Source organism: Vigna unguiculata, chromosome 9 (genome assembly GCF_037176805.1).
Source record: "Vigna unguiculata cultivar grain cowpea cultivar isolate G323 ecotype 2 chromosome 9, ASM3717680v1, whole genome shotgun sequence".
Lineage (NCBI taxonomy): Eukaryota > Viridiplantae > Streptophyta > Magnoliopsida > Fabales > Fabaceae > Vigna > Vigna unguiculata.
This window is the reverse complement of record NC_140800.1, coordinates 34,148,464-34,175,084: the sequence shown is the minus strand read 5'-3', so window position 1 is coordinate 34,175,084 and position 26,621 is coordinate 34,148,464. Positions and strand designations below refer to the sequence as shown.

The following is a 26,621-nucleotide window of genomic DNA, read 5'->3' as shown; positions in this document are numbered from 1 at the left end:
TCGCACATTTTATCAATTTGATGACCTTTGACTTTATCCACTAATGATTTCTTACGTTATTTATTATTACTCGATCGACAAACATTGACGTATGTAACTTATCTTCTTTTCTTCTCTAAGTAAGTTATTTTCTTTATTAGTTTTCTCTTTATTGATCTTATCTGTTGTTTTTCTATTAATAACATGTTGAATATATTATAAATTACTTGGGATAATATTTTAGATAGGTTCCAAAACAATCTATCTGAAAATACATCATGGATTTGTTATTATTAAAAGAATGTAATTAATGTCTTAAGAAATTAGTTGTACAAAATCAATTACTGAGATTTCTAATTTACATAATGTATAAGATTATTATACATTTCCAAATAAGTTATCCAAAATAATGACCCATAGCAACCACAAACTGAACCATATAATCCATAATATTGGAAGAATAAATATTGTTTTTCATTCTTCCAAATTATGTCATTTAAAACTTAAAAAATATAACTTTGGATTTGGTATTCGAAAATTTAAGAAAAAGACAACATAGCATGAACACCGGAAAAGGAAGGGAGAAAACCTGAACCTACACTAGTTTTATTTTTTTATCAGCAAAAATAACCTACACTTGTATATCACTGAAACCTACAAACCAACAATGAAGAAATATAGTTCAGAGGTAGAAGAAACTATGAGAGTTTTTTTTTTTTTCTTCTTTTTCTGCAGCTTAATCCAAAATAAAGTGTTATTTGCTGCTGGACCCACCTATTTCCGTAAATCACGCAGCTTTTGCAGACCGATTCAATTCCCACAAATCACGCACCTCATTATCAAAACAACAAATTCATAACTAAATTATTTTTTATTATTACTTAATATCGCCTTCAAGGACGCCGATACGATCAATGCATAAAGTTTGTGGAACAATTATATATTTTAATATTAACGTAATTCTTACATTAAATATATTTAGTTAATTGGGTTTCTTTATCAATTTGGAAAATTTAACACTGAAATAATCCATCTAGTGTGGCTTGTTAGCATGACGCCATTTCAAAAATTGTATTATTATGACACAATTTCAATATAAAGAAATCCGGTTAAGTGATACTACTTTGGTTTAATTATGGTATAATCATATTACACTAATCCAAAATTTTCATATTAAAATCATGTTACGACTTATAACTATTTTTCTATCTCATGTCTTAAAAAAAAAAGAGAAAATGAGCTTTAAATCCTAACTTAACAACTTCACCGAAAACTGGTAGGATAAATGGTTTGGTATTTTATTAACTAAGATTTGAATTTAAATCTTAAAACATCAGTTTATTCTAAATGTGGAAAGATTGAGTATATTATTCCTTTTTTTTGTACTAAAAATAATTGTGAAAACAGAAGTGTTTGGACTTTTGGGCATTTGTGGTTGTCACGACAACCACCCTGTCGTTCGCCATTGTCTCATTTCCTTCACCAATCTTCAAACCCTTGCCTTATCTTTTCCAACTAAATTACTTTTAATTTAGTGTCCTTTCTGTATAAAATAATTTGACAATTCTAAGTATTATAATTTTGGTTAAAATACTCTCATAGTTCTCGTTTTTGTACCAAAATCTCAATTTGATCATCATATTCTTATTAATCTCAATTAGGTCTGAATTTTTTAGAATGAGTAACAATTAGGTCATTTTCGTTAATATGAAATTAACACCGTTAAGTAGGTGTCACATCTTCTCGTTTTTTTGAATTTTTTTAAAATTTTTAAAAAATATTTATGTCACGTGTCAATTTAATATAGTGTCACGTGTCAATCTAATATGGTGATACATGTCAAATTATTATATGAATCTCAATTTGATCCTCATATATGTTAATTTGATTTGATTTTAGTTCTATTTTTTTTTAATTTTCAATTTTATGTGCTACATATTTAGACCAAATATAATTTTTATATAGATGTCATAATGATACTTTTATTAAAAGTGATATTTCTTTTAAATATTTTTAATAATATTAAGTTTATTTAAATTTATATTTTACATTAAACTTAATTTAAATTTTATTTTAATAAATATATAGATTGATAAATTTATATTCAAAATATTTGTATAATATTATATATCAACAAATTGTATACAAATCTTAGAGTTGACTTAAAAATAACAATTTTATAAATTTAAATGTAAAATTTTAAAACAATTTTATAACAAATTAAAATAAATATATTTAAAATTTTAATATTAAATAAACTTAATATTATTAAAATATTTAATAAAAATAATCATAATATTATATAAAATTTAATATTATATAAAAGTTAAATTTGGTTTAAATTTGAAATTCATGAAATTGAAAATTTTTAAAAAAATTTGGGACCAAAATCAAATCAAATTAACAAATATGAGAACGATATTCATGTAATAACTTGACGTGTGTCACCATATTAGATTGACATGTGTCACGTATAATGTGACACGTATCATAAATATTTAAAAAAAAAATGAAAAAAAAAACGAGGAACTGACACGTGATATCTACTTAATGACGTTAGTTTCCTATTAATGAAAAAAAAAACTTAATTGTTACTCATTTATAAAAATGTAGACCTAATTGAGACTAATAAAAATATAAGATCAAATTAAGATTTAAAACGAAGACCAACGAAATATTTTAACCTATAATTTTCTAATACTTTATCTTAAGGTTTAAATATTAAATTGGGTTTTCTAGTATATCCATTTTATTGTTTTAGGGTATTTTTAATACAAGAATCAATCCATGACTTTAAAATTTAAGTTTTATAACACACCCTATTATAATGTGCAGGCTTAACATAAAATTTACGAGTCAAGTCACGAAAAAGACAAATATTTTTCAAACCTTATGAAATTAGAATTTAAATAAAATTTTATTAAATTATAGATGTTCTTGTGTTAAAATTAAGAGAATATGATCTAACAAAATTAGATCTACTCCACTACATGATTACTGCATTAAGTTTTTCATTTTGTTTATTATTTTGATATTGCAATATAGTGTTATTCTATTTTGGACCATATTGTTAGAGTCTTGCTTAAGTAATAACTTAAGAAAGAAATGTTACATAATTTGTACACATGATATCGTGTCGCCTTATGAATAATTTTAAGACCAACTAAATAACTACCAACTTATAAATTATTTTGACTACCATAAAAGTGTTTGATAAAGGTAATTATGATATTATTTTCCCTATTTATTTTGAAGTATTATTATTATTGTTTTTAATTCAAATTAAGAAAAAATTAACAATATAAAGGTAAAAATATTTTAAAAAATAAAACTGATATTTATTATATAAAGACAAAATTGATTTGATATGGAAAGTTTATCCTATTATTCAAAATAGTATTTAATATTTTTGCATTATGTATGTATGCGTACGACACATACCAAAAGAAAAAAAATAGGGAACAGAGGAGGTGCATCATAGCATAGCATAGGATGCAGGACAGAAGAGTAACACTTGCGTGGGAATGAAGAGTGTGGCGGTGGAGCAGTGAAGGAGGGACCCTTCGTAACGCATAAATAAATACACCAATTCATTTTTTGGTTTTTTTAATAAATCTCTCACATTCTTCTTTTCATAATATCATTTTAAAAGTTAGAAATTTACACTAATTAATCTATTTCTTCAATTTTGTGATGATTTAGATTTTTAATATAGTTAGTCATCCATGAAATTGTCAAATTGTCAAATACATCACCCAATGGAAATGATAAAAGAAAAAGTCATTCCTAGGATTAAAAGTGATATTTAAAATGTGAAACATGTCTTAATTAAAATAAAAAAGTGGTTCTTTTTAGAGTGCTTTGTAACAAACAATAGTTAACACTAGTTATCGGCTTGTTGCGTGTGGAATGATGGTATGTGTTAAATTTTGCATTATTCCTGTCACTCACGTCATCCACTTTGGACGAATACAAGTCAGAAAACCCGCAAAGATAAAAGTAAAACCTTGTGTTTACTTGTTACTCCTTTATGAAAAACCAAACACGCCCTTCCAAAATTAAAGAGAAAAACAAAAGGAAATTTAAAAAAAAACAAACTGGGGCCATCGAATGACAATGATGCGAAGTGGGGTTGTCTTGGTCAGTTTCTGCTTCCCAAAGCAGCAAGGACTCATTTTTTCTTTTTCCCTTTCATTTTTTTTCAAAAAAAATTGATTTTTTTAAATATCAGGGAATGACATATAATTAAAAATTATGTGGATTCCTCGGCCAATGTTCCGACGTGCTCTCCTCTCCCTCTCTTCTCTACTCTCCAACTGTATGTGTTGCAAAACTTGACCTGTCCCTTTCCTTTTTTGCAGTCAAAATCCCAACACCTAACCGTTTTAGTGTGAGTGCTGTAGTGAAGGGTCATCGCAGTGTCTTTTATTTGACATTTGGTTTCCAATGGCAACTGGGTTTTCAAACTTTCGCTTTCCATGTTCCTCTTCACCACTGTGACTGCAGCAAGAAACTCCTTCAAAAGGGTTGCTAGGTTGGTTTCTGCATTCCCGCTGTCTGGTTTGTTTTCTTAACTGCTTAAAGTCAGCAGCTTGGTTTCTTGCAATTGGTTTTTGGGAGCTGTTTGGAGAAGGGTTAATTGTTTGAGCTTGGAAAAGTAACCACCTTCACTTACCCATGTTTGCTTCCTTGTTATGTTGGACTTGTTTGTCGGGAATTTTGCAACTTTCGATGTTTTTAAGGATTGGGTCGGGTTTGCTTTTGAGGGTTTATTTGTTTAGATTTTAATACAATGTGAGTGTTGCAGAAGATTCGGCAAAAATTGTGGAATTTTGCCTTTTAGTTTAAAATTTTCGCTTCTGTTGTTTCAAAATTGTCTCAGAGAATTGTGTTTAATATGTATATTCTAGTTCAGACAACTATATGCTTTGTAGGATAATCAGCTTTTGGTATCTTATTAGTTGTTACAGAAGAGGTTGTCTTCTTCTTTATCTTTCTTCTCAGCTTCCGTTGTTGCTATTGTCTATTTTATCAAGAGCTTTTACCTTTCACTGTCTTGGTCTAAAAGGTGTTTCTGATTTTGGTTTGATCTGTTTCTGTTTTCCTTTGGCAACACCTTTCTTTTTTATCCTCTTCACTCTCACAACTTGACTTTGAAGTTGTTATCGTTTTTTGTTTTTTAATCTTTCCTTTATGGACTAGGTGGTCCTTCTTCCTTTACTTTCATTTATGGGGAAGATCACAACTTCTGCAACCCAACCTGTATCTCAAGAAGCTTCCAATTATGATGAGGTTTTTATGCAGCAGAGCTTGCTCTTCGATGATAGTTTGAAGGTACTTTTATAATTTTGTACTTGCTGTTTAGTTGGGGATATTGGTTTCATTTTTTGTTAGAGCTTTTGGATTCAAGAGGCCTTGTTTTCAATCTTAATACTTAAGATCATTGTCTAATGCATCTGTGGCTTTAATTTAGAATATACTTCTCAATTAAGTGCGATAAAGTGTTTTACTATTTGTTTTTATTGTTGCATCTCTGTTCCTAGGATTTGAAGAATCTGAGAGCACAATTATATTCAGCTGCTGAATATTTTGAACTCTCTTATACCAACGATGACCAAAAGCAAATGTGAGTTGCTTTGCTAGAGCTGGTCCATATTTATGATGATGCTGCCATATCCTTAGTATCATCTCTTTATTGTTGATTTCTTTTTCTGTTCTATGTTGGTAGAGTGGTAGAAACATTGAAGGATTATGCCATCAAAGCTCTAGTAAATACAGTGGACCATTTAGGTTCTGTGACCTACAAAGTAAATGATCTGTTGGATGAGAAGGTCGTTGAAGTTTCTGTTGCAGAACTAAGAGTATCTTGTATTGAACAGGTATACCTAATGATCTCCATTTCGCTTCAGATGGAGAAAGTGCACTAAAGCAATTCTTATATAATTTCTAGGATTAAAAACTGATAGCACTGTCATATTGAATGAGCAACGTGACTTGTTAGTCACACTTTTCTTGAGATGAAAAACTGATCTTTATTGCATGCATAACTCTTCTTATTTCACTGATAACCTCCAGGACGTTGATAAATATCTAGTTATCTAAATGTCTTTATTGCTTGGTGCTGTATGTTGTATTCATCAGAGAAACTTCTACTAAAAGTTATCTGCATATATGCTAATTGAAAACTTCAATTCAATTATCCAAAAAAGAATTGAAAGTGGAATTTATACAATCTGAGAGCAGTTTCAGGTCTTAAAGAAACTCAGAAAGGTTTTGTTCGGTACTATAAATAGTAATTTTGTAATGAACTTGATGATGTGTTAAATTTGTTAAAACAGAAAGAAGACATTCCAACAAATACTTGTTCCACGTTTGATTTAAAAAGTGGTCAAGGGAACCATAATAGAAGTAGCATAGGGCAAAATTCTCAATAAATCAGTTGATAACTTTTCAAGCAAAACAGCACCAAAAAGCAAAAAATATCTACTACTTTTTTTAAACCTCTCTTATACCAACAAATAACAACCGCTGAGCCTAATAATTGAACTCTACCCAGCACTACCCTCTCCTCCATCAAAGCTGCTTGTGTTGTGCATTAACTACAAAGCACCTCATAAAACAAGTTATGCTATCACTCAGCTTCTTGTACATGTTGTTTTACTTGTCCTGTCCCTCGGTATGTCTCAAATTCAATCTTGATAAAGTTCATTTTTGTTCTCTTGCAATAGCCAGTACAATAAAAAATTGGACAGTAAAATGATTTAATTACATTAGATAATGGTAGTTGGTGAATTTACCTATAGAAAACTGTATCTGGCAAGAACGTGATAGGTGGTCGGTGGCTGATATTGATGACCACAGTGGATCTATACCTGTCTAAGAATTATCTATATTTTATTCTCAAATTTTTGATTAAGGCATGCTTTGAAAATACCAAGCCCCATTCAATTCTAAGCAGAGTTTTTCATCTGCAGCTGTGACTTTGAACATTGTCCTTTGTTGATATTAGGCTTAAATTCACTGAGTCTTAAAAGAAAATGTTAGCCTATTTTTTTAAATAGCCATGTCAAAATTTATTATTTAAACGTTACTATTATTATAACAGTGGAACTAGATTGGTTAATTTTAAAAATATTAAAGGACTAAATGTGCAATTAATCCTTAATATTATTGAAGCTTGAATAATAATGTGTTTGCTTAATGTGGTACAACAGAGAATAAAGACTTGCCAAGAGTATATGGATCATGAGGGGCGTACCCAACAGTCATTGGTGATTAGTACTCCAAAATATCACAAGCGTTATATCCTGCCAGGCAAGTACCTTGCATTTTCATCTTCTCTTTCTTCTTATGGTGCTGTTTCCTTTTTCCATTTCTATTATATTTTGTTTCTTTTACCATTACAAAGTGTTTTGTTCCCAAGTCCGATGAGATAGCATCGTTAGGGTCAATCACCGCATTCAAGATATTGTCGGCTTTGGAAGGTGGAGTTTCACCCCTGATGATGTCACTCGACTGACTTGGGATCGGAACACATAGTATGTTTATGATGTTGAATGATCACATATTCACATTCCTTAAATTCAAAAGTTCAGTTGGGGAGACCATGCATGGTGCCAACTACACAAAGTCAAAATATGAGGGTTACAACCTAGATGATGAAGATGACTGGCCTCACTTTAGGAATGGTATCTCTTTGTATCCTAATATTTTAATTCCCCTTATCTAAGGATTAACATTAGATATAAGCTCATATTCCTCTTATTGATTTTGTATCCCAAAGCTGTTCGAGCAACAATTAGAGAAACACCGCCATCTACAGCAAGGTAACTACAAATTCCACATCTTATTATAGGATTGAGTTGCTCATTGTCACAATAAGATCCTGAGGCAATTCTTTATTTTGATGCAGAAGAGGGCGTTCTCCATCACCTTCTTTACAACCTCAGAGATCTGGAGCTTTTTCATTCACTTCTTCATCCACGCCTAAAAAAGATTTAGGTTGTACGCACATAGTACACTAAGATATCTTCTTGATTCTTGAGTTTCTTTTTATTACATCTAACGTCTTCCATATTTGATCTTTCTATTTCTTTGCCATTTTCACATAAAAGATGAAGATATAAATCTCACCATGTCTGTATTTTTACAATCTTGTTGCATGCACTGAAGAGAGGCGATCGGTTTCGCCATATCGGTTCCCCCTTCTGCGCACCGGATCTCGGTCAAGTAGGCCTACTACACCCAAGATAAGTAGACCAACCACACCAAATCCGAGCAGACCCACCACACCAAATCCTTCCAATGCTAGACAAAGGGTGAGTTACACATAAATCATGGTTCTTTGCTTAGCATATCACCAATAACCTCAGAGTAGCTTATCTAACTGTTTCTGTTTATGCTTTCACCAGTACCCTTCAGAGCCACGCAAATCATCTTCAATGCGATTATATGCCGAAAGAGACCCTGCCAAAGACGTAGAACAGTACCCCAGTAAGAGTAAACGTCTCTTGAAGGCCTTACTAAGTAGGCGCAAGTCTAAGAAGGATGACATGCTATACACATACTTGGACGAGTACTGATACGGTAGAACCTATAGAAAGCAAGGGAACTATTCAAATATGTCATAGAATCTTTGAAACAAGTCAAATTTTGCTTGCTAGTTTGATAGGCTGCACTTCTTTGTCGTTTAAATCAACATTTTTATACAGTACTTTTCCTTTGTCTTTGTTTTACTTTCTGTAACTAAGCACCTCAAATTATGATGTGTGATAGTGTAATAGCTCAAGCGTTGTTCTGAACAATGAATGTTGTTATATAATCAAGTAAAGTTGGCACCATTTATCTTTTCTTCTTGTAGCAAGTTGAAGTTCAGGGCTTTATGACTGTTCCTGCAACTTTTTAGCCATAATGGCTTATGGAAACAAAATTGTGGTGTAAGCAACAAAATGAATGGAAATTGGATTTGTAGTCGTTGATCTGGAACATGTAATGTTGAGTGTGTATATTCTGTTTCTGTTGTTGCTCATAAGAAACCTCTAACAGATGGGAAACTTCGCGGGTCAATTATTTTCACTGTTACAACTAATCTTGTGTATGTTAAATGCAATTTAATGGACTTTTGCATTTGTTTTCGCTATTAAATATTATTGAAAAAAGTGAAAAAATGCCAACATGTCCTTGTCAATGCGCATTATTTCTTGCAACTAAAGTGGATGACGTGTGTCAATTCGGATTCGAAGTTCCAGCCAACTACTACTTAAAACCTACTACCATTTTCGTTCTAAATAAATGCATCTAGGAATTATCGTTATTTTCAAATAATGTTTACACCAAGCGATGTTCTGCAACTTTCATTTAGCTCAACTGAAAGGAGAAGCTGCATTTCAACAATAGCTTTTAGGTCCATTAATGCAGTTTACAACTGTGAATGAATACTTCCATTGCCAACCAGTAATAGTTTTTGTTTAAAATAAACTTTTCTTAGACATTTCTAGAAAACAAAAAACAAAAAAATTAAGTTTATCTATCAAATGAAATTAATTCGTAGATTAAGCAAATTTGTAAAACTTTTCATATTCACCTGTTAAAGATAATGACAAATTTTGCAGTTAACACAGGAAAGGGTGCTACTCATGAGGACATTCAACTCCATCCATTAAACATCATCATGCATCAGTCACTATGTTGTGTTGCAATTGCAGGATTGAACTCGGTGTGTGTTTGAATTTGCGTCAAATTGATATAAAATTTATTAAAATTGATTTTCTAACGCACAATCAATATGTGTTTGGTTTCCAAAATTATTTAAAAGGTAAAAAATTCAGTTGAATGAGAAACAACTAATTCTTACTTCTGCGTTGAAGAATTGATTTAACTGGAATCAATTCTTTAACGCTGAATTAAACACACCTTGAATCGTAAACTAGTTGAGAAATAACTGGTGTAGATTTTGAGAGTTTCAAATTTCAGACTAATTACCTAATAATCAACTGCTAAGGTTGCATATGCATGTACAATGAAACCATTTCTTCATATCTACAATCCATTTCGAGGTCACTGTAATTGTCATCTTAGTTATTCAATACAAATTTGTTCTAACTAATTATTGCTTTAAATAAAATTTTCAAATAAGAAGATAGTAAATAATCTTCACAGACATGGACAAAGGGAATCTTTCATGCAACACGGCAAATCTTTCCGTTCCCCATTAGAATATGTGGTGTGTAGAGGTCATATGTGTTGTATAATATTATTAGTGATGGTGTAAGTTACAGAAAGTACAGTGAAACCCCTCTAACAACATTGGTAACAACATTATTATCACCGGAAGATCATTGTTTTCTAAATGTTTATCAGTGTATAACCGTAACTCTCCTTGAAGATCAAGTTGATAAGAGAAGTCAAAGACTAGTCTCAAATCACAGAAAAAGAATTAAGGACTGCATTTGCAAATACAAGAATAGGATTGGAAGAAAAGAGGAAGACACAAATAAAAAACCAGAAGAATAATAAAAGGAGTTATAGAAGAATTGAAAGCTAAAGGATGAAGAGATACAAAACAAAGTGAGAGAGAAACAGATTGAGCACCTAATATGGGAATGCCATTCATCTATGACCCACAGACCTGACAAACTATTTTGACCGTTTACATATTTCAAGTAACTAAGTACATTTGGTACTTAAAGCAAACTTTATACATGTCTACTTAACGTATTCTTTCTGCACTACAACCACGACTAAGCCTTTTCCCAATAGGTGGACGTGGATCTTTCTACACTATATGTTCTTGAATATATACAACTAATGGTCGCAAATGTTTGAGGAACATGCACAAATGTAGGCATGGAAACCATGGATAACATTATATATCCACTCATGTGAATCTTTTCGGCACAACAGAACTCTAATTCCAGAAAAGCATAGCAGAAGTATGCGCTGAACCAAGATGCAATTTATAACGTTGGAAACATCCATCCCATGGTCCAACCGAGAAGCAAGCCAGCACCGGCAAGGCCTACTCCGACCGCAAAAGCAACAACACACTTTGCAATCCCACATCTTCTGTTACTATTCTTCCGCTTCCCAGCTTTGTCATGATTCTTCTTAAGCAGCATTCCCCTACATGGGGACCAGGGTAAGGATGCTGGAAAGAGATTTAGCAATGACTGGTTTTTGTTTCGGAGTTGCAGGCAGAGGTTTTCCAGCTGCAGCATGTTGAGCCACTGCTTGTAAGCAAAGAGCTGTGATGCCTGTCGAAAAAACAGACTCAGGATGTGCTCCTTCTCGCTGTAAGCTCGCTGTGCTGCTTTCTCAGCCTCTCTTGCTCTTGTTTGAGAGTAACACAAAGCTTTTAATAGCTCAGACATGCTACTGTTCTCAGAATTTGTGTGGCATTCTTTGTTGCTTGAACTAGAATCTGTGCTCTGGCTGAAACTGAACATACGGAGCATAATTTGTTAATAAATTGATCATAGAATACTCATGAAATTTCAACTCGATAGTATAATGGTTATAAGAAAAAATTCCCAAAAACAAAGTCACCAAGTCTGTGTTTAGTATGCTTCCTAAATTCCTACATAATTAATAAATGAACCCGCGTTTCATCATGAGTCAGGAATTCAATATATCTACTACAACAATTATGTTCTATCATTGTATCTTAAATTTCCAAGAATGGAGCGTCTGTGCACATCTTTGAAGGTCATAAGGAAAAACATATCCTTTAAGGGATCGAAATATAGCTTGAAAAGAGAGCATTCACATATATTTCTAAAAGCTTAGGAAAAACCATGCTTCAATTGTTGAATTAAATGAGTTAAATATGTTTTTAGTCCTTCAACTTTTAGTGAAAATTGGAATTAGTTTCTCTTGAAAATCTTAAACCAATTTAGTCCTTTATCTTTAAAAATATGTGAATTTAGTCCTTTAAACCAAATTTTTTAAAATTTATTTGATGTTTCAAATGCGTTTCTCAATTAACATTGAAGCGAATATGTGTCAAACAGTGTAAACAAACTAAAATACTATAATGAAATGTGTTTGAAACGTCAAATAAACTCAATAAAATTTGGTTAAAAGAACTAAATTCACGCATTTACAGAATTGAGGGACTAAATTGGTTCAAGATTTCCAAGAAAGACTAATTCCAATTTTCACTAAAAGTTGAAGGAGCAAAAACATATTTAACCCGAATTAAATTCATAAAATATGTTATTTCCAAAACATGTTGGTAGTTCTATACATTCATACAATTAGTTGGTTATCAGATACAAAAATAGGTTTAAATTCAATTAAATTTGTATATCATCAAATTCCCTGATAGCATGAGATAGATAACTAAAACTACTTTGAAATCGGTAACGGCAAGCAGTCAGAGCCAAACATAGGTAGAAATAAATAAATAAAATCTAAAACCTGCCCACATAAGTAATTATAAGATGGCATCTTCGTGATCCTTATCTGATATATATCTGATATATCAAATGAAAAATGTATGGTTTGGAACCGATAACTAGCTTCAGTCTCCAATAAATAGCAGTGGAAACAGCATACATACAAGGTACCTCAATGTAGTTAGCATCTAAATAACATTGCAAACACAAGTCATACTTAATAGTTAATTAGGAAGTTCAATATTTTAGACACGAGAAAACATCAAATTTCTCACAAAATAGACCGACCATCATGGCAAAGATTGCAGAAAACAAGTAAAAAATTGTAAAGTATGGGCCCTATCCATTACCTGGAAAGCTTGCTTGAATCCTGAAATGAGCAGTCAGAAGTGGATATTCCCGTTGTATAATCATCTGCAACAGAAGAACCGGACTCGGTTTTACGATTCAAAGATGATGGTAGAATGTTATCATGGTCAACACCTTTAGGGTAGGGAGGTCTCAGACTAACATGCTTAGTATGGGGATGAGGGAGATCACAATTCTCAATATGCTCAAGTGACTTCCGAGCAACCAAGGAAGCCAATTCATCTTTTCCGGCAGTGCGCCACCAAGGGCTAGTTTCCTCAGCTCCCATCAAATGTGATTCTAGATCACATGATGTCATTTTAACTTGTTCAGAGACCAAGAAATTGGAAATATCACAATCCATAAAACGACTGTCTGAAAAACATAGTTCCCCCTGATCTTTTTTCTTAGGAGTAAGATTTAAATCAGTATTCAGTGAAGCCTCAAATTTTGGCATTCTGGTATTGCTGTTTTTCATACACGTAGGAGAAACATGCCGCGGCTGCTCTACAGATAAATTATCAATTTCCAAATCAGACAAAGTATCTAAGTCTTTGATCAATTGATCTGTCCCACTCTTCACGTTTCTATTAAGCAATTCAGCATAGAAGGCACCAAATTCAGACTCGTAGGAATTCAGATGTTGACATGTATAATTTGTTTCATCACCCAAATCACTCTTCACATGTAGCCACCATTTCATTTCTGGTAGTTTATCAGAATTCAGATCATGGGGCATGCAAACTGAATGGGCATGAATGTGTTCATTAGTAGAATCACAAGGAACCCAATCAGACACTAACTTTTTTGAAACTGGTGAAGGATGATCCGAAGTATTTAGGGGAATCCGGAAATCTTGAGTAAAACACTTAGCTGCATAAGGTGCCTTCCCTTCTGCTGACGCCATTACTTACTACTAGTCTCTGATAATGACCTTTTTCAAGAGGCAACTTTTGGTGGATCTAGCATCTGTTGATTCAGTAAGACAAACTCAAAACATTACAACATTACAAACAAACTACGTACGAGACCAACAAATTACCAATCTTTCAATTTAGCTGAAAAGGTGTGTGAAAGCAGAAGAAACACAGGAAAATTAGGTCCACCAGCTCTTACAATTCTTGCCAAAATCCCCACAAAAATCATTGTAGAATGTTGATTATTAATCATATTTCTATTTCCCTATCATTAACAGAGAAAGAACATTCATCTTCAAACACAACTCAAGCAGGAAAGCAAGAAGACCAAAAGGTCAATGACTCAACTAAAATTTTTGTCAGTAGAAAAGAAACCCAAGAAGAGCAAACTTTCCCAGGAAGAACTAAGTTACAACAAAACTAATTGTCAAAGAACCGTTAACTGGAGTCATGAAAACCCACAATCATTAAGTAGCTTTTGACAAGAAATATAACCAATGCAACAGTTAAAAAAAAAAAAAAAAACTTTGGTTGGTTAATTGAGAGACAAGGAACATGTCGATTTTGGGTGTGCAGAATTCCGCTTACAGTTTCTGGAAGAACTGAATGCCTCAGATAGAACATCACATACATGTCAACTTTCTCGAATTCTCTTGTCAGTTACAGGCCTAAACTATGAAACCCCATGAAAGGGAAACAAAAAAGATCTATCTGGCATAAATCCCAACAAAAGAAGATAAAAGGTCCAGCGAAACTTGACAGTACAAACTACATGAGATCCCAAAGAAGCAAGGACAAGAATATTCAGTTAACTGGTTATAGACACAGAGAGAGAAAAGGAGAGAACTTGCCTTGATTATCATCAGAAGTGAACTTCCTTGTAACACCGAAACATGTTTGAGACTTTGCTTGTACACCTGTCCAACATAGTGCGTGTTTTGCATTTGCTAGAAATATTGATGTAAAAGCATGGTCTTTGTATTTCCAACCATGTCAAAAAAAAAAAAAAAAAGAGAATCAATAATTGTGATACTTACACCCCATGCTCCCAAATATCTTTCTTTTTTGTTCCCTTGTCACAGTCCCATCCCATGCTTTTTGAATTTTGTTCCCTCATCCTTCTATTCCACTCTTTATATAACATCAATTGGTGTGCCCTCAATAAATATATTTGCTTTTTCTATTATTATGATGATTGGATTTTTTTATAATTATATAATTGATTTTAAAATTATTAAATCAAACTAAAGAACATAAAAATTGTATTTTTTTTTTCATAACTTCTTTATTCTCTTACGTGTCCAGTGTCCAGATTTTCTCGGAAACTTTGTCGCCATCGTTCTCAACGTAGTTTGCAAAGGCTTCTAACCGTGACACCTGCACAGTCCCTTGTGACTCTTCTTTGAAAATATTTTGCTTATTTCTGGTAAATAATTTTAATTTCTCTTACATCAATTTTTATTAGCTTTTATCATTTTTATGGTAGGCATTCAACATATTTTACATTTTAAGGCATTAAATACTTCATCTCTTTAAATGTACCACAATTATTTATGCCATTACTTGTTTCTTATTTCTGTTCCCTTCCAGAAAATGGGATCATTATCATCCACCTACTTATGTTCAATCGTTTTATTTAATCAGTTATCCGTTTTTCCTAATTAAGAAAACGATGCTTAGATTTGCATCCTAACCATTTAATTAGTTGCACGTCACTCTCGTATAGGATAATGTCCACTCAGGACTTTATCTCCACAGTCCTCACCCACCTTTTGCATTTTACTAGTCAAATTCAACTTCAAACAATTTGTTAAGCTCTCTCTTTAAATCAAACGCATGCTTATCAATTACTTTTATATCCACAATAATTTGTAATTAGATGGAGTAAAATTGTTTCACACTACACAGTTAAACTCTTGTTTTAGGAGAGTCTGAATTGGCACACTAAACCCCACCCAACCGTGAGTCTTATGTGAATGTTGGTTAAGCTCCAAAAAGAAGCACTTAGGATTAGCCATCCGTATACGTTCCTCTCACCTGAAAGTAACATGGAAACACTTGGAAAAATACTTAAAGCACGAAGGAAGGATAATCATCAAAAAACAATCATAATCATCATATAATACCCCTTAATAATTAACCATCTGGTTATATTTTTTCCTAAGCACAGACAATCTTCTGTGAAGGGTAAGCTTTTCATCTTTTTTCCCTAGTTTATCCAAGTAATATACAATTTTTTTCAGGGTAACCAAAACCTCCTCACTTTCATATCCAAATTCTCTTTCTTGGATATTCAGGATCCTTCTAAGCAGCTCGAGTAACTCACTGTCATCCTTACCAAGTCTGGTTTGAATAGACACCAAACAATCCAAAGCCTCCCCTGCCATGCATAACATAGGGTAAATATCAATTTCATCCCAAAAGATTAAAATAATTAGGAAACTTAAGCCTCAGTTTTTCCCTTTGGTGCAAGAATTGCATTACTAAGAGCATCAGTGAAATGCGTCACAATTAATTGAATGAATTGAATAATGAATAACTTGATTATATTAATTTGAGCCTGACCAGGTTTTCAATGAAGTAAGGGAAGGCTTACCAACAGGGAGGGAATTTTTTCCAAAGGCCTTCTCACGGATGCGCAAAACCTCCAGAGCAAGTTTCTCTGCTTCTTCATCATTTTTCAAATGGTAGAGTGTAACTGCAAGATGTAACATAGGAAAGCTGATGGACTGGTCATCAGTTCCCTTTTGCTTTATCATGATTTGCAAACTTCTTCTCAACAGGTGCTCGGCATCTGCATAATTCTTTGACCGTGAATACGAAGTTGCAAGATTTATCATGTGTGTCACCAGGATGGGGTGCTCCTTTCCTTTGTACCTCTCAGTGATCCACAAACACTCCTCTAATACTTCTCTGCCTTCTTGTCCTCTTTGAATTAAACAAAACAAAAAGCTTCAATTCAAAACCAACCAGCTTTGACGTTTTAATCTTGTTTTCCTTTATGCTTCCTTTTTTTATTTTTGGCTTTTTAAAGAGAAGGGGATTTTAGGAGGATGATATAGAAAAACCATTTATATAAAAACAAAAGGTGATAGGGGAAGCTTACCTCCCAGCGGCATGAAGTAATTCAGCTAGATCCACCCTCATCTTTTCCAATATACTGTCATCTGGTGACAAGTAATTTGAATCCTTCATGACCTGAATAGCACGTTTAAACAATTGTATTGCTTCATCTGATTTCCCTGCAAAATTTATCGTACTCACATCAATAAGTACATAGGTTTCAACTCCCCAATTCTGAAATAAAAAATAAATAAAAAAACAAGGACCATGCATGCGTTTACATGTAAATAACAAACAAAGTAATTTCCATATATAAACTTGAGACCAAATAAATTTGAATGTGGGTGTTTATTCCACCACTTCTACAGATACACCATACATGAAAGAAATTCAAATCAACACTAAGTTGATTGTGCGACCCGGAGAGAAAGCAAAATAAAGGGATATAAATATAAATGGAATATACAAAGAACAAATAAATTGTTTGTGCAAGTTTACAAAGTTACCTTGGGCACTCTTAACACGGGCTAGGGAACTCATAGCAATTCCAATTCTTCCATCATTTTGTCCATATAATTTGGTGTATATGTCGAGAACTCTAGAAACCAAACAAAAATATAAGTAATATAGAAGACATCAGAGTCAATAATGCACTAGGAATGGAAGGAGAAACTAAATTAACCTAGTAAAATGAGTTTCAGCATCATTGGCTCTCCCTTCTTTGAGTAAAAGATTGCCAAGGCTGAGTAAAGGTACGACCAAATCCTTACTTTCGGCACCTCTACTTGATCCCAAAAGAGTGATCACACTCTGGTAAATCTCTATTGCTTTTGTTGCTTTTCCGAAAGAGCCAAGAACTTTTGCCATACCCAAATAAGGTGTGATAAGTAAAGTACTATCCCTACCTAAAAGAAGACATATATTATTGAGAATATTAAAATTTTGACAAAAAGTGAATTTAAAAGCAAAGTTGGCTTCACGACAGATAATTTCTGCTAAGGTATCTCGAGATAACTTCTAGCTAGACATGCACAACTAAAAAATCTCAAGAAAATAGCTCCAGATTTGTAATCAAACAGATAAGCAACACAACATAACCACAGTCATAGTCCATAGGTAAATAAAATCAAATACTAAATAAACTAACATTACTAACTGAAAATTGTTCTCACCGTAGGTCCCCTCCATAATGTATACAGCCCTCTGATATGTGTCCAATGATTTTTCAAACATGTTCAACGTTGCATACATACTTCCCATATGCATAAGTATTGAATCCAGACGAGGTGCATCATCCTTCAAATTGTCAACAATTTCTTTCATCTGGCCATCATTGAAAATATAAGAATGCACTCCACAGAGAAAAGGGAACAACAGAAAGAGGTGTGCAAATGTAACACTTAGCATTTCAGCATAAATGTGAAACTTAATTATTTTCAATTTTCATTTGGGTATATACAAACTAAGACATACACTGGAAACTATTTCATTACAAGGGAATCAAACATGTGATACCGATATAAAATTAGTAGCCCTAACCCCACTTAGCCTCATGCAAGAATGTCAATTAAGAAGAGCGATAGAAGATAATTTAACTGCATGCATTTTTGGTAAGCAATGGCCTGTTATTCATTCTAGCTCCAGAAACCATGAAAAATTCATTAACTCATGTTAGAAAACAAAAATAAACAGACAATTGACTTCTTCATTGTACTCTTACACCATCTCATTATAGTAAAATCTGGTGATGTTAGTTCTTCAGAAATTGGTACGCCGAAGTCTTACTCAAGAACAGTAAAAAGTCATGCAGAATCTGAGAGTTCAACTAATGACATACCATGCAGACGTAAGTTAAGTTACCCAATCAGACAAGATATGAAACTGACAAAAGAATGCACAATAACAGAAGGAAAGGGGGAAATACCATATCCAACAAAGATCCAACAAATTTTAAGTCTCCAACAGCCATGTAACCTAGTGCTATGACATCCAAAATTGCAGCTTCTTCTATGCCTTTAGTACCTGCATTCAGGCTCTCTTTGACTGCTTCGTAATTCGCAGTTAGCAGGTCAATAGCATCACTTTTATTTCCCATCCTAATCATTCTTTTAACTTCATCAAATAATTCTTCCAATTCTCTTTCTAAACTGCCAATTCTGTAGGATGTGAAATTCCCAAAGCCAAGGGACATTGTCAATTAGAAAAACGAACAATTTAAGTAATAAAGATGGAACAAAGATGCTGTATCCTTAGACGATAAAATTCCCATGTATTGGTAAGAAAATTAAAGAACAAAACTGAAATTTGGAAATACTTCAAAATACAGCAAGCATAAACAGTAGAAGAAATGGAAAAGACAATATCATTTGAACCAATTCCCACCTCTGCTGGTCATCTGGAGCTGAAAATCCAGAATAAGCATCACTATGTGGGCCTGTCCCACCACATTCCAATGACCCAACTGAAGATCTTGAGATGCAGACCCGAACAGAAGCAGTCTTAATGGGAATAAAGTAAAGCTTTTGACTGTAAATTTGCTTTTGATTACAAACTGAGAAGCATGATATGCTTTTCAACTCACACAATGATAGCACATGCGGAAGCTTTTTGCTTGTCCTAATAATAGAGAGCAGAAGGCATTAAACCAAACCATCACAAATTATTGTAATCTGATATGAACTTAAAACTAAGAGTCGACAACCAAAAAAATGAGGATAAAGTAACCAGAAACCATTATTTGCATTCATGGATTAAACATGCATCCTAGCCGAAAACTCACCTGAATTATTAAACGAAATTCTGCACTGAACAATATTCATTTCTTTCAGTATTGGTATGTTTTTGAGTTAGTAAAGTGCACAAGTTTCAATTAATAAAGTTGAAATTGTTATCCCAAAGTGATTCATTGCAGCGAAGAAAGAAGTGGTAAAGAACGGAAGTAGCATAGTTGGGAGAAGCAGAGCATTAGCACAACACAACTTAAGAACGGAAAGTGTAGAAAGATAACCTGATTCCGGTGAGAGAGTTCGAAGGAAGAAGGCATGAACCTTTCATCGTCTTCCTCTTCCTCCTAGGATCAAAGCTTAGCAATTAATGTGAGAAACGGATAAAGCGCATGGTTTTTTTTCTGTGGGCTAGTTATGACATTTTGGGCCTCTACTTAGATATTCAACTCAAAATAAATTGTTGTTTACACCTCCCAACTTTATTAATGTACACTATCTCACATAGTAAGATCAGACTCTTGTTCCTTCAGGCCACCAAAATATTCGTAGCATTTATCTAATTTTTATTAAGTAGAGAAAAGTTACAATAAAAACATTTAACCTTCTAATTTTTTTTAACTGATTCGTAAACTGATTCGAGCTCATAAAGAAAAATAATTTTTTGACAATTGACAACTGATTTTTAGATATATATGATTATTATAAAAATACAAATTTAATTAATGAAAAAAAAAGGAACAATATGCGAGTAAAAATTGATTAGGTGTCCAGTGTTATTATTATCCGAAAAGACAGATAAATGAATGACCTTTTTGCCTCCATGAAACTCAACCCGAATGATTGAACTAGAGTAATTTTATTCATTTTCTATTTCATATTTTGATGCTTATGTTTTTCCAGTTTTTGAAGTTTAGTCATTCACACGTTTGATGAGATGATAATCATTGAAAATCATGCAATAAAAATAGTATGGTATACTCATGACGGCCAAAATACTAATTCGTTATTTTTGTTACCAAAATACTAGTTCATTTAGTTACAAATTTCTTTGAATATAAAAAATATAATTTGAATAAGAATGGACGACGTGTTGAGATTTTACAATGTCACTAGAAAGAGTTGTTTAGTATTTTACAAAATAAAATTTATATTTACTTATATATTAAAATTTTGATTTTATTTTCAAAACGATATAAAATCCTAAAGAATTATATTTTAATATCTATCTAAATGTGTGAAAACAAAACTCTTAATTATCTAAATATTTATTAGTCTTTTTTGGATATGATAACTCCTATTTGATTGTACTACAAGTGACTTGATTCACTTAACAAAAGTCACACAACTTAAATACCTATTAAAATCAAATATGTCATTAGCCATCTGTGTTATGTATGGTAACTGTCCACCACAATGCTTGTTGAGCATGCTTTGGTATTTAAAAAATATACAGAGATGTCTCGTTGGGAGAGAGAGGAAGATTTTGTGTATAAAAAAAATATCATTATTTGAAATTTTGAAATGAAAATTTGTGGTGTGTGGCCAAATAGAGCCGGGGTGTTTAACCACAATCTATTATTTTATGTGGGTGTGTGACCAAGTATACATAAGATTTCACTATAATCTTCTATTAGTATGTATGTAAGGTTGAGTAGAGGTAGACATATGCCATAATCTACTGTGAGTTGTTGCTTTTATCTATGTATAACTATTTTTAAGAAGGAAAGTGATTTTAGGATATGTATTAAATAGAAATTCCTTAATGAGATTAGGTGGTGAGAGTTTATGGAGGTTCCTATAACTTGGATCGGTATGAAAGAGAATCGTATCATGCAAGTTGTATGGAGTTAATCATGTCATATAAAGGGGGCTTAGTTCCCAAGATGTAACTTTGTGTGAGTGGGTGATTATATGATAAATGCATAATCTTTGAGTCTAGTTCAACATACAAGTCTTTTGAAAGTAGAGTCAACCATCAATGATGGTTAAATGATTTGATTATGGAGTAATGTTAATTAAATGATGTATGTGTGATTTTGTGTATGGTTATTCATAGGTGTATTATTTAAAAGAAGAGTGAAGTATATTTTTAGTCCCTGAACTTTGATCTAAAATTGGAATTTGTCCCTGTCCAAAACTTCAATACGTTTTGGTCCATAAACTTTAAAAATGAATGAACATAGTCCTTTTAACTCAATTACGTTAATTTTTTAGGTGTTGAACGCATTTCTCAGTAGATATTGAACCATGAATGTCTCAAACAGTGTAAACAACTCCAATACTAACATGAGAAGCGTTCGACACGTAAAAAAAGTTAACATAATTGGGTTAAAAAGACTATATTCATTCATTTCTAAAGTTTAGGGACCAAAATATATCGAAATTTCAGACAGGGACGAATTCCAATTTTGGGTCAAAGTTCGAGGACTAAAAACATACTTAACCACCCTTAAAAGAATGCTTTGTGAGTTGTGTCTTTTAATATGTGATAATCATGTTTTACATGAGAATATATGATAGTTAAAGAGGTATAATTTGTTTTGGTATACATGTATAAAATTTGTTCGCAACTTCATTTCTTAAAATTTGTCGGTAAAATAACATTTTGATTCCTAACAGGCTTTTTTGTCGATAAATCCCTTGATAAAATGAGCATAAATTATTTTGTCGAATGAAACGAAATATGTTTATACATTAATTAGGTATGTGTGAGACAAAGAACAAAAGTAGAAGAAGGAGGAAAATGAGAAGGTGAAGGAGGAAGAGAAGAAGCAATAGAGTCGGAGGCGATGCATCAACATATATGATAGCAATGCAATGACAACATCAACACAATAGTGGAATGACGGTAATCCATTGGTAATTTTGATTTACTAACGAATTTTAGGCATTACTGAAGAATTTTGGTCGTCAGTAATATTAGTTTTTTTTTTGTAGTGGATTTTTACTCAAACTTCAACATGTGTTGTGATTCACTTTGTTCCAATATGTGGTCTTAAGATACAATAAACCTTCTTTTAATTTGTCAACACTTGATATTTTAGTTTATGTGACTTAGACCATAAGTGAAACTAGAGAATATTTGTTACATCTTATTCTTCTTTTCCCTTCTCCTTTGTCATCACATTCGTCGTGAATGTCGACAACGACTCTTCCACCTTATCTTTCTCCTCCTCCTATTCTTCTTCCTCCTCCTTTCCCTCCTCCATCTCATCTTCCTCCTCTTCTTCTTCTTCCTCATTCCTCCCAATCCTCCTCTTTCTCCTCCTCTTTCACCATTGGCATTTGTCACTCCCTCGCTACCATGCATTGTTGCCTCCATGATTATCATTGTCACTATTGTCGTCATCATTCTTTTGGCTACTGTCACCACCTTGTCTTTTTCTTTCTTCTGCTCCTCCTTCTTCTTCTTCTTTTTATTCACTTCCAATTAATTTATCTCAAATATTTCGTCAAATTTAGTGAAAGAATTTATGTACATTTTCCTTGCAGATTTATCGACATAATTATCAATGAATTTTAAAAAAATATAATTACTAATATATTTATTGACCAACTTTACAAAAGTTGAATTACTAACGAATTTAACCTCAGATTTTTTAAAAATTCAATAAAAATATAATTATCAACGAATTAAAAAGAAAGTCATTACTAACATATTTATTAATGGATTTTATCAAAAAATGTTACGGACAAATTCATAATTGACGAATATTTTTATTGATAATAAAAATTTTAATTCATCGACAAATTTTACTAATAGATCTATTATGGATAAATATTTCCTTCAATAATTAAAAATTTAAAATATATGAATAAAATTCATTAACAAAATTTATTTTATTGATGATTTTTTTTAATGTTAAATTGTATTTTCTTGTTGTAAAATAGTTTATAGTAGGCCAAATTAAACTCATTCATAGATGAGTTAGGTTGATTTGTCCATCAAATAGCATCAAGTGGTGGATTAGATCAAGTCATAATTCCTTTTGATAACTATATTATATTTTTCCTTTTGATAATTATATTATTTTTCATTTATTAATGAAAATTATTAACATAGTTAACATGTGGACCTAATTGAAAAAAATGAAATTTGTCTTTGTTATTAGATAAGAATTTTCATTAAATAAGTGTCACGTTAAGATTTCTTTTTGCAGGCTGACTATCACATTTTTAATTTTTTAGGAAAACTTAAATAAAATTAATAATTTTCAAAATTAATCCATTTCCCTCAATAAATATTTATACTGTTACAGTTAAAAAATTACTTTATTTATTAATTTATTAGTTCTGAAAATGATAATTTTTCCTTCCATTTTATAATATGATAATAATAAATGTAATGATTTCTACAAGTAACATATAATTATTATTATGTTTTCTAATAACTTCTCCCTTTCTGAGTTATATTTTTCTATAAAACTTCTATGTATAGTTTATGAGTACCTATTGACTAACTCTAATATAAGTTAAATTTGATACATAACAACATATATGTATTGCATTGATTACATTGATAAATATTAATGATATTATTTTATGGTAACTTCCTTTTGTTTGGCTGAGATATTTTATACAAATTTCATTAAATAAAATAATAATTACGAATTATTATACCTTTCCTGCTCTTACTCTACATATATAAATACTGATATATTGTAAAGTAGAGATATAAGCATAAAAAGTCAAATAAGAGAAACTCATCTTCGTAACCTCATCTCAGAAAAATGATGTCTAGAAGAATCACTATGAATTCTATCTTTGGAATTCTGTGTATTGCTTTACTTTTGACTTCAGGTAAAAACTTATAGGATGCATTTGTTATTTAAAGTAAAGTGTTGATTTTACTTGCATTTTGTAATGAAATTGCATTGATTTTCAGTATCGGCGAACGTAGTGTGTCACAAGGAAGGGAATTGTCCAGATGCAAAAGCTTGTTTCAGTTATTGTGTAGGTTTAGGGTATAAAGATTATGGTGGTCTTTGCACTAGTCAACGCTTTAATCTATGTTGTTGTGTAAGTGCGGAACGTCCTCCTGCGATTGTGTAATACAAGTTACCAAATAAACATTAATAAAATGTTTCAATTTATTGTATCATTTTATCATTGTTCAATATAATAAGAGATTCATGAGGGAAAGTAAATTATAATCGGATTTGTGTTACATGATTATATCACATATTTTCAATAGAATTGAGTTTAGAGGATGAAATTTCGTTGCACGACTAATCACTTTTGAACCCAATTTAAAAGAAACATGTTTGCTTTCAATTTTCTTTTTAACTATTACTTCTATTAAAAAAAAGGTAAAATATCAATATTTTTAATAATTATGACTATTATATTTTATTTTATTTTTGCAAATTTTAAATTTCTCAAAAATTCAGGAACCTTTTATTCATTTTCTATTATGCGATGTCTAGGAATTACAACGGGACCATGACGAGTTTTGTTATCCCATTGTATTCACTTTTTTAAATATATATATATATATATATATATATATATATATATATATATATATTACATGCTAAATAAAAGATTTATGCAATTGGATACTTAAAATTCAAAGTCGAACATTCTCATTCATGTAAAAAGAATGTCAGTAAATAAAAACATTAAAAAGAATACAAATGATATAATTTGAGACTTAAAACTATTTGATTAACTAAAATTAATAGTACACTATAAAAAATAATCACATCCAAAAAAGTGTAACCAAGATTGTGATAAGATGACAAGTACCAAAATGTGATGAATTTTGTAGATACAGAATAAGTCATATCATTAGAAGAGAGGAGTAATGTGTAACAAAATAAAAGATTACAAACAAATTAAAGACTAAAATAATGTTTCTTCTTTTTCTCTTATTTTCTAAATTTCATTATTATGTTTTTTTATTAAATTTGATTATATTACTTTAATAGATTATTTTTAGATATTAACCGATATTATGATATAAATAAGCATTTATTTTACAAATATGGAATATTATCATAGTCTAATGTTCTCTCAAGTCATTAAATGACAAAGCAATAATAAGAAAGAGATATGTCAACTTGATACAAAAATGTTGGAAAATTACATTTTACAAAAAAGAAAATAACTATATCCCAAAAAATTTATTTACTACATCGGATGCAGAAAAATAAGTAAAGATGATAACAAAAAGAGAAAAATATTAAATAATATATACTCAAATGTACTTTTGATCATAATATTTTTCTGAAATAATTTATATTTATATTTATAACTAAAATTATGATAGTAGTTTTCTATTGAACTTATACGATTATAAATGGCTTAAATATGCGGTAACATCTTATTTAATAAAATTATTTTACTAATTAAAGTATTATATAATTAAGAAAAAAAGTACAAATAATAAGTATATAAGCATCGATCAGTTTGATCGTATCCTAATTCAAATTGATTAATCCAGTCTAATTCAAATTTAATATTTTAGGATTTAAACTTGACTATTTAATTTATCGGGTCAATTCGGGTTGTTCAAATTGCAGGTTAATTTAGTCAAATTTTTTGGATTGCGAACTTTTTTCAAAAAAAAATAATAATTTTTTTTTTGAATAAATGACATAAATGTAATGAATCTTTAACTAAAAAAATGACATGTATAATTTTAATAATGACTATTATAATAGACTATAATTTTATATAATTTACTATTAAATTTTAATATAACAATATAATATTAAAAATAGGATAAAATAACAAAGTGTTAGAAGTAAGTTTAAAATCTAACTAAATCCCAATAAACCGATTTGTAAGATTAGGTTTGCACCTCACTTATATACTATGAAATTGTTTTATCTCTAGTCAATGTGAGACTTCCAACCCAAAGCATTATATATAAGTTGTGATATTTGATTTAAAGTAAAGTTGGAATTATACTTGCATTTTGTAATGAAATTGCATTGATTTTCAGGATCGGCGAACGTAGTGTGTCACAAGGAAGGGCATTGTCCAGATGCAAAAGCTTGTTTCAGTTATTGTGTAGGTTTAGGGTATAAACAATATGGTGGTCTTTGCACTACTCAAGGCCTAAATCTATGTTGTTGTGTAAGTGCGGAACGTCCTCCTACGTGTGTAATACAAGTTACTATATAAACATTAATAAAGTGTTTCAATTTATTGTATCATTTTATCATTGTTCAATATAATAAGAGATT

The 26,621-nt window shown here is 31.3% G+C and overlaps 3 protein-coding genes across 8 annotated transcripts; 1 reads left to right on the top strand and 2 right to left on the bottom strand.

Annotated features, from left to right (window-relative positions):
* Positions 1 to 4,229: 4,229 nt before the first annotated feature.
* Positions 4,230 to 8,829, top strand: LOC114196182 (protein ABIL2-like). 3 transcript variants are annotated; one of them, XM_028086740.2, is made up of 11 exons: positions 4,230 to 4,297; positions 4,383 to 4,513; positions 5,182 to 5,313; positions 5,523 to 5,605; positions 5,708 to 5,858; positions 7,194 to 7,293; positions 7,575 to 7,667; positions 7,763 to 7,805; positions 7,892 to 7,980; positions 8,152 to 8,297; positions 8,391 to 8,829. In XM_028086740.2, the coding sequence occupies exons 3-11, from the start codon at positions 5,209 to 5,211 to the stop codon at positions 8,559 to 8,561; spliced, it is 981 nt and encodes a 326-aa protein (XP_027942541.1). In that variant the 5' UTR covers positions 4,230 to 4,297; positions 4,383 to 4,513; positions 5,182 to 5,208; the 3' UTR covers positions 8,562 to 8,829. The 3 variants fall into 3 exon arrangements, with proteins under 3 accessions (XP_027942541.1, XP_027942540.1, XP_027942543.1); XM_028086739.2 differs by having other exon boundaries at positions 4,250 to 4,513; XM_028086742.2 differs by lacking the exon at positions 4,230 to 4,297 and having other exon boundaries at positions 4,475 to 4,636.
* A 1,717-nt stretch (positions 8,830 to 10,546) lies between these two features.
* On the bottom strand, positions 10,547 to 14,743 carry LOC114163798 (uncharacterized). 4 transcript variants are annotated; one of them, XM_028048124.2, is made up of 4 exons: positions 14,677 to 14,743; positions 14,491 to 14,556; positions 12,725 to 13,691; positions 10,547 to 11,415 (listed from the first exon to the last, which is right to left on the bottom strand). In XM_028048124.2, the coding sequence occupies exons 3-4, from the start codon at positions 13,627 to 13,629 to the stop codon at positions 10,935 to 10,937; spliced, it is 1,386 nt and encodes a 461-aa protein (XP_027903925.1). In that variant the 5' UTR covers positions 13,630 to 13,691; positions 14,491 to 14,556; positions 14,677 to 14,743; the 3' UTR covers positions 10,547 to 10,934. The 4 variants fall into 4 exon arrangements, with proteins under 4 accessions (XP_027903925.1, XP_027903924.1, XP_085522669.1 ...); XM_028048123.2 differs by lacking the exon at positions 14,677 to 14,743 and having other exon boundaries at positions 14,491 to 14,648; XM_085666543.1 differs by lacking the exon at positions 14,677 to 14,743 and having other exon boundaries at positions 10,547 to 11,409; positions 14,491 to 14,648.
* A 985-nt stretch (positions 14,744 to 15,728) lies between these two features.
* On the bottom strand, positions 15,729 to 19,828 carry LOC114162242 (Tetratricopeptide repeat (TPR)-like superfamily protein). The gene is made up of 9 exons (XM_028046070.2): positions 19,710 to 19,828; positions 19,085 to 19,318; positions 18,627 to 18,858; positions 17,875 to 18,025; positions 17,385 to 17,607; positions 17,209 to 17,300; positions 16,746 to 16,881; positions 16,236 to 16,567; positions 15,729 to 16,019 (listed from the first exon to the last, which is right to left on the bottom strand). Exons 1-9 carry the CDS (start codon positions 19,754 to 19,756, stop codon positions 15,769 to 15,771), a joined length of 1,698 nt encoding a protein of 565 aa, XP_027901871.1. The 5' UTR covers positions 19,757 to 19,828; the 3' UTR covers positions 15,729 to 15,768.
* Positions 19,829 to 26,621: the final 6,793 nt, after the last annotated feature.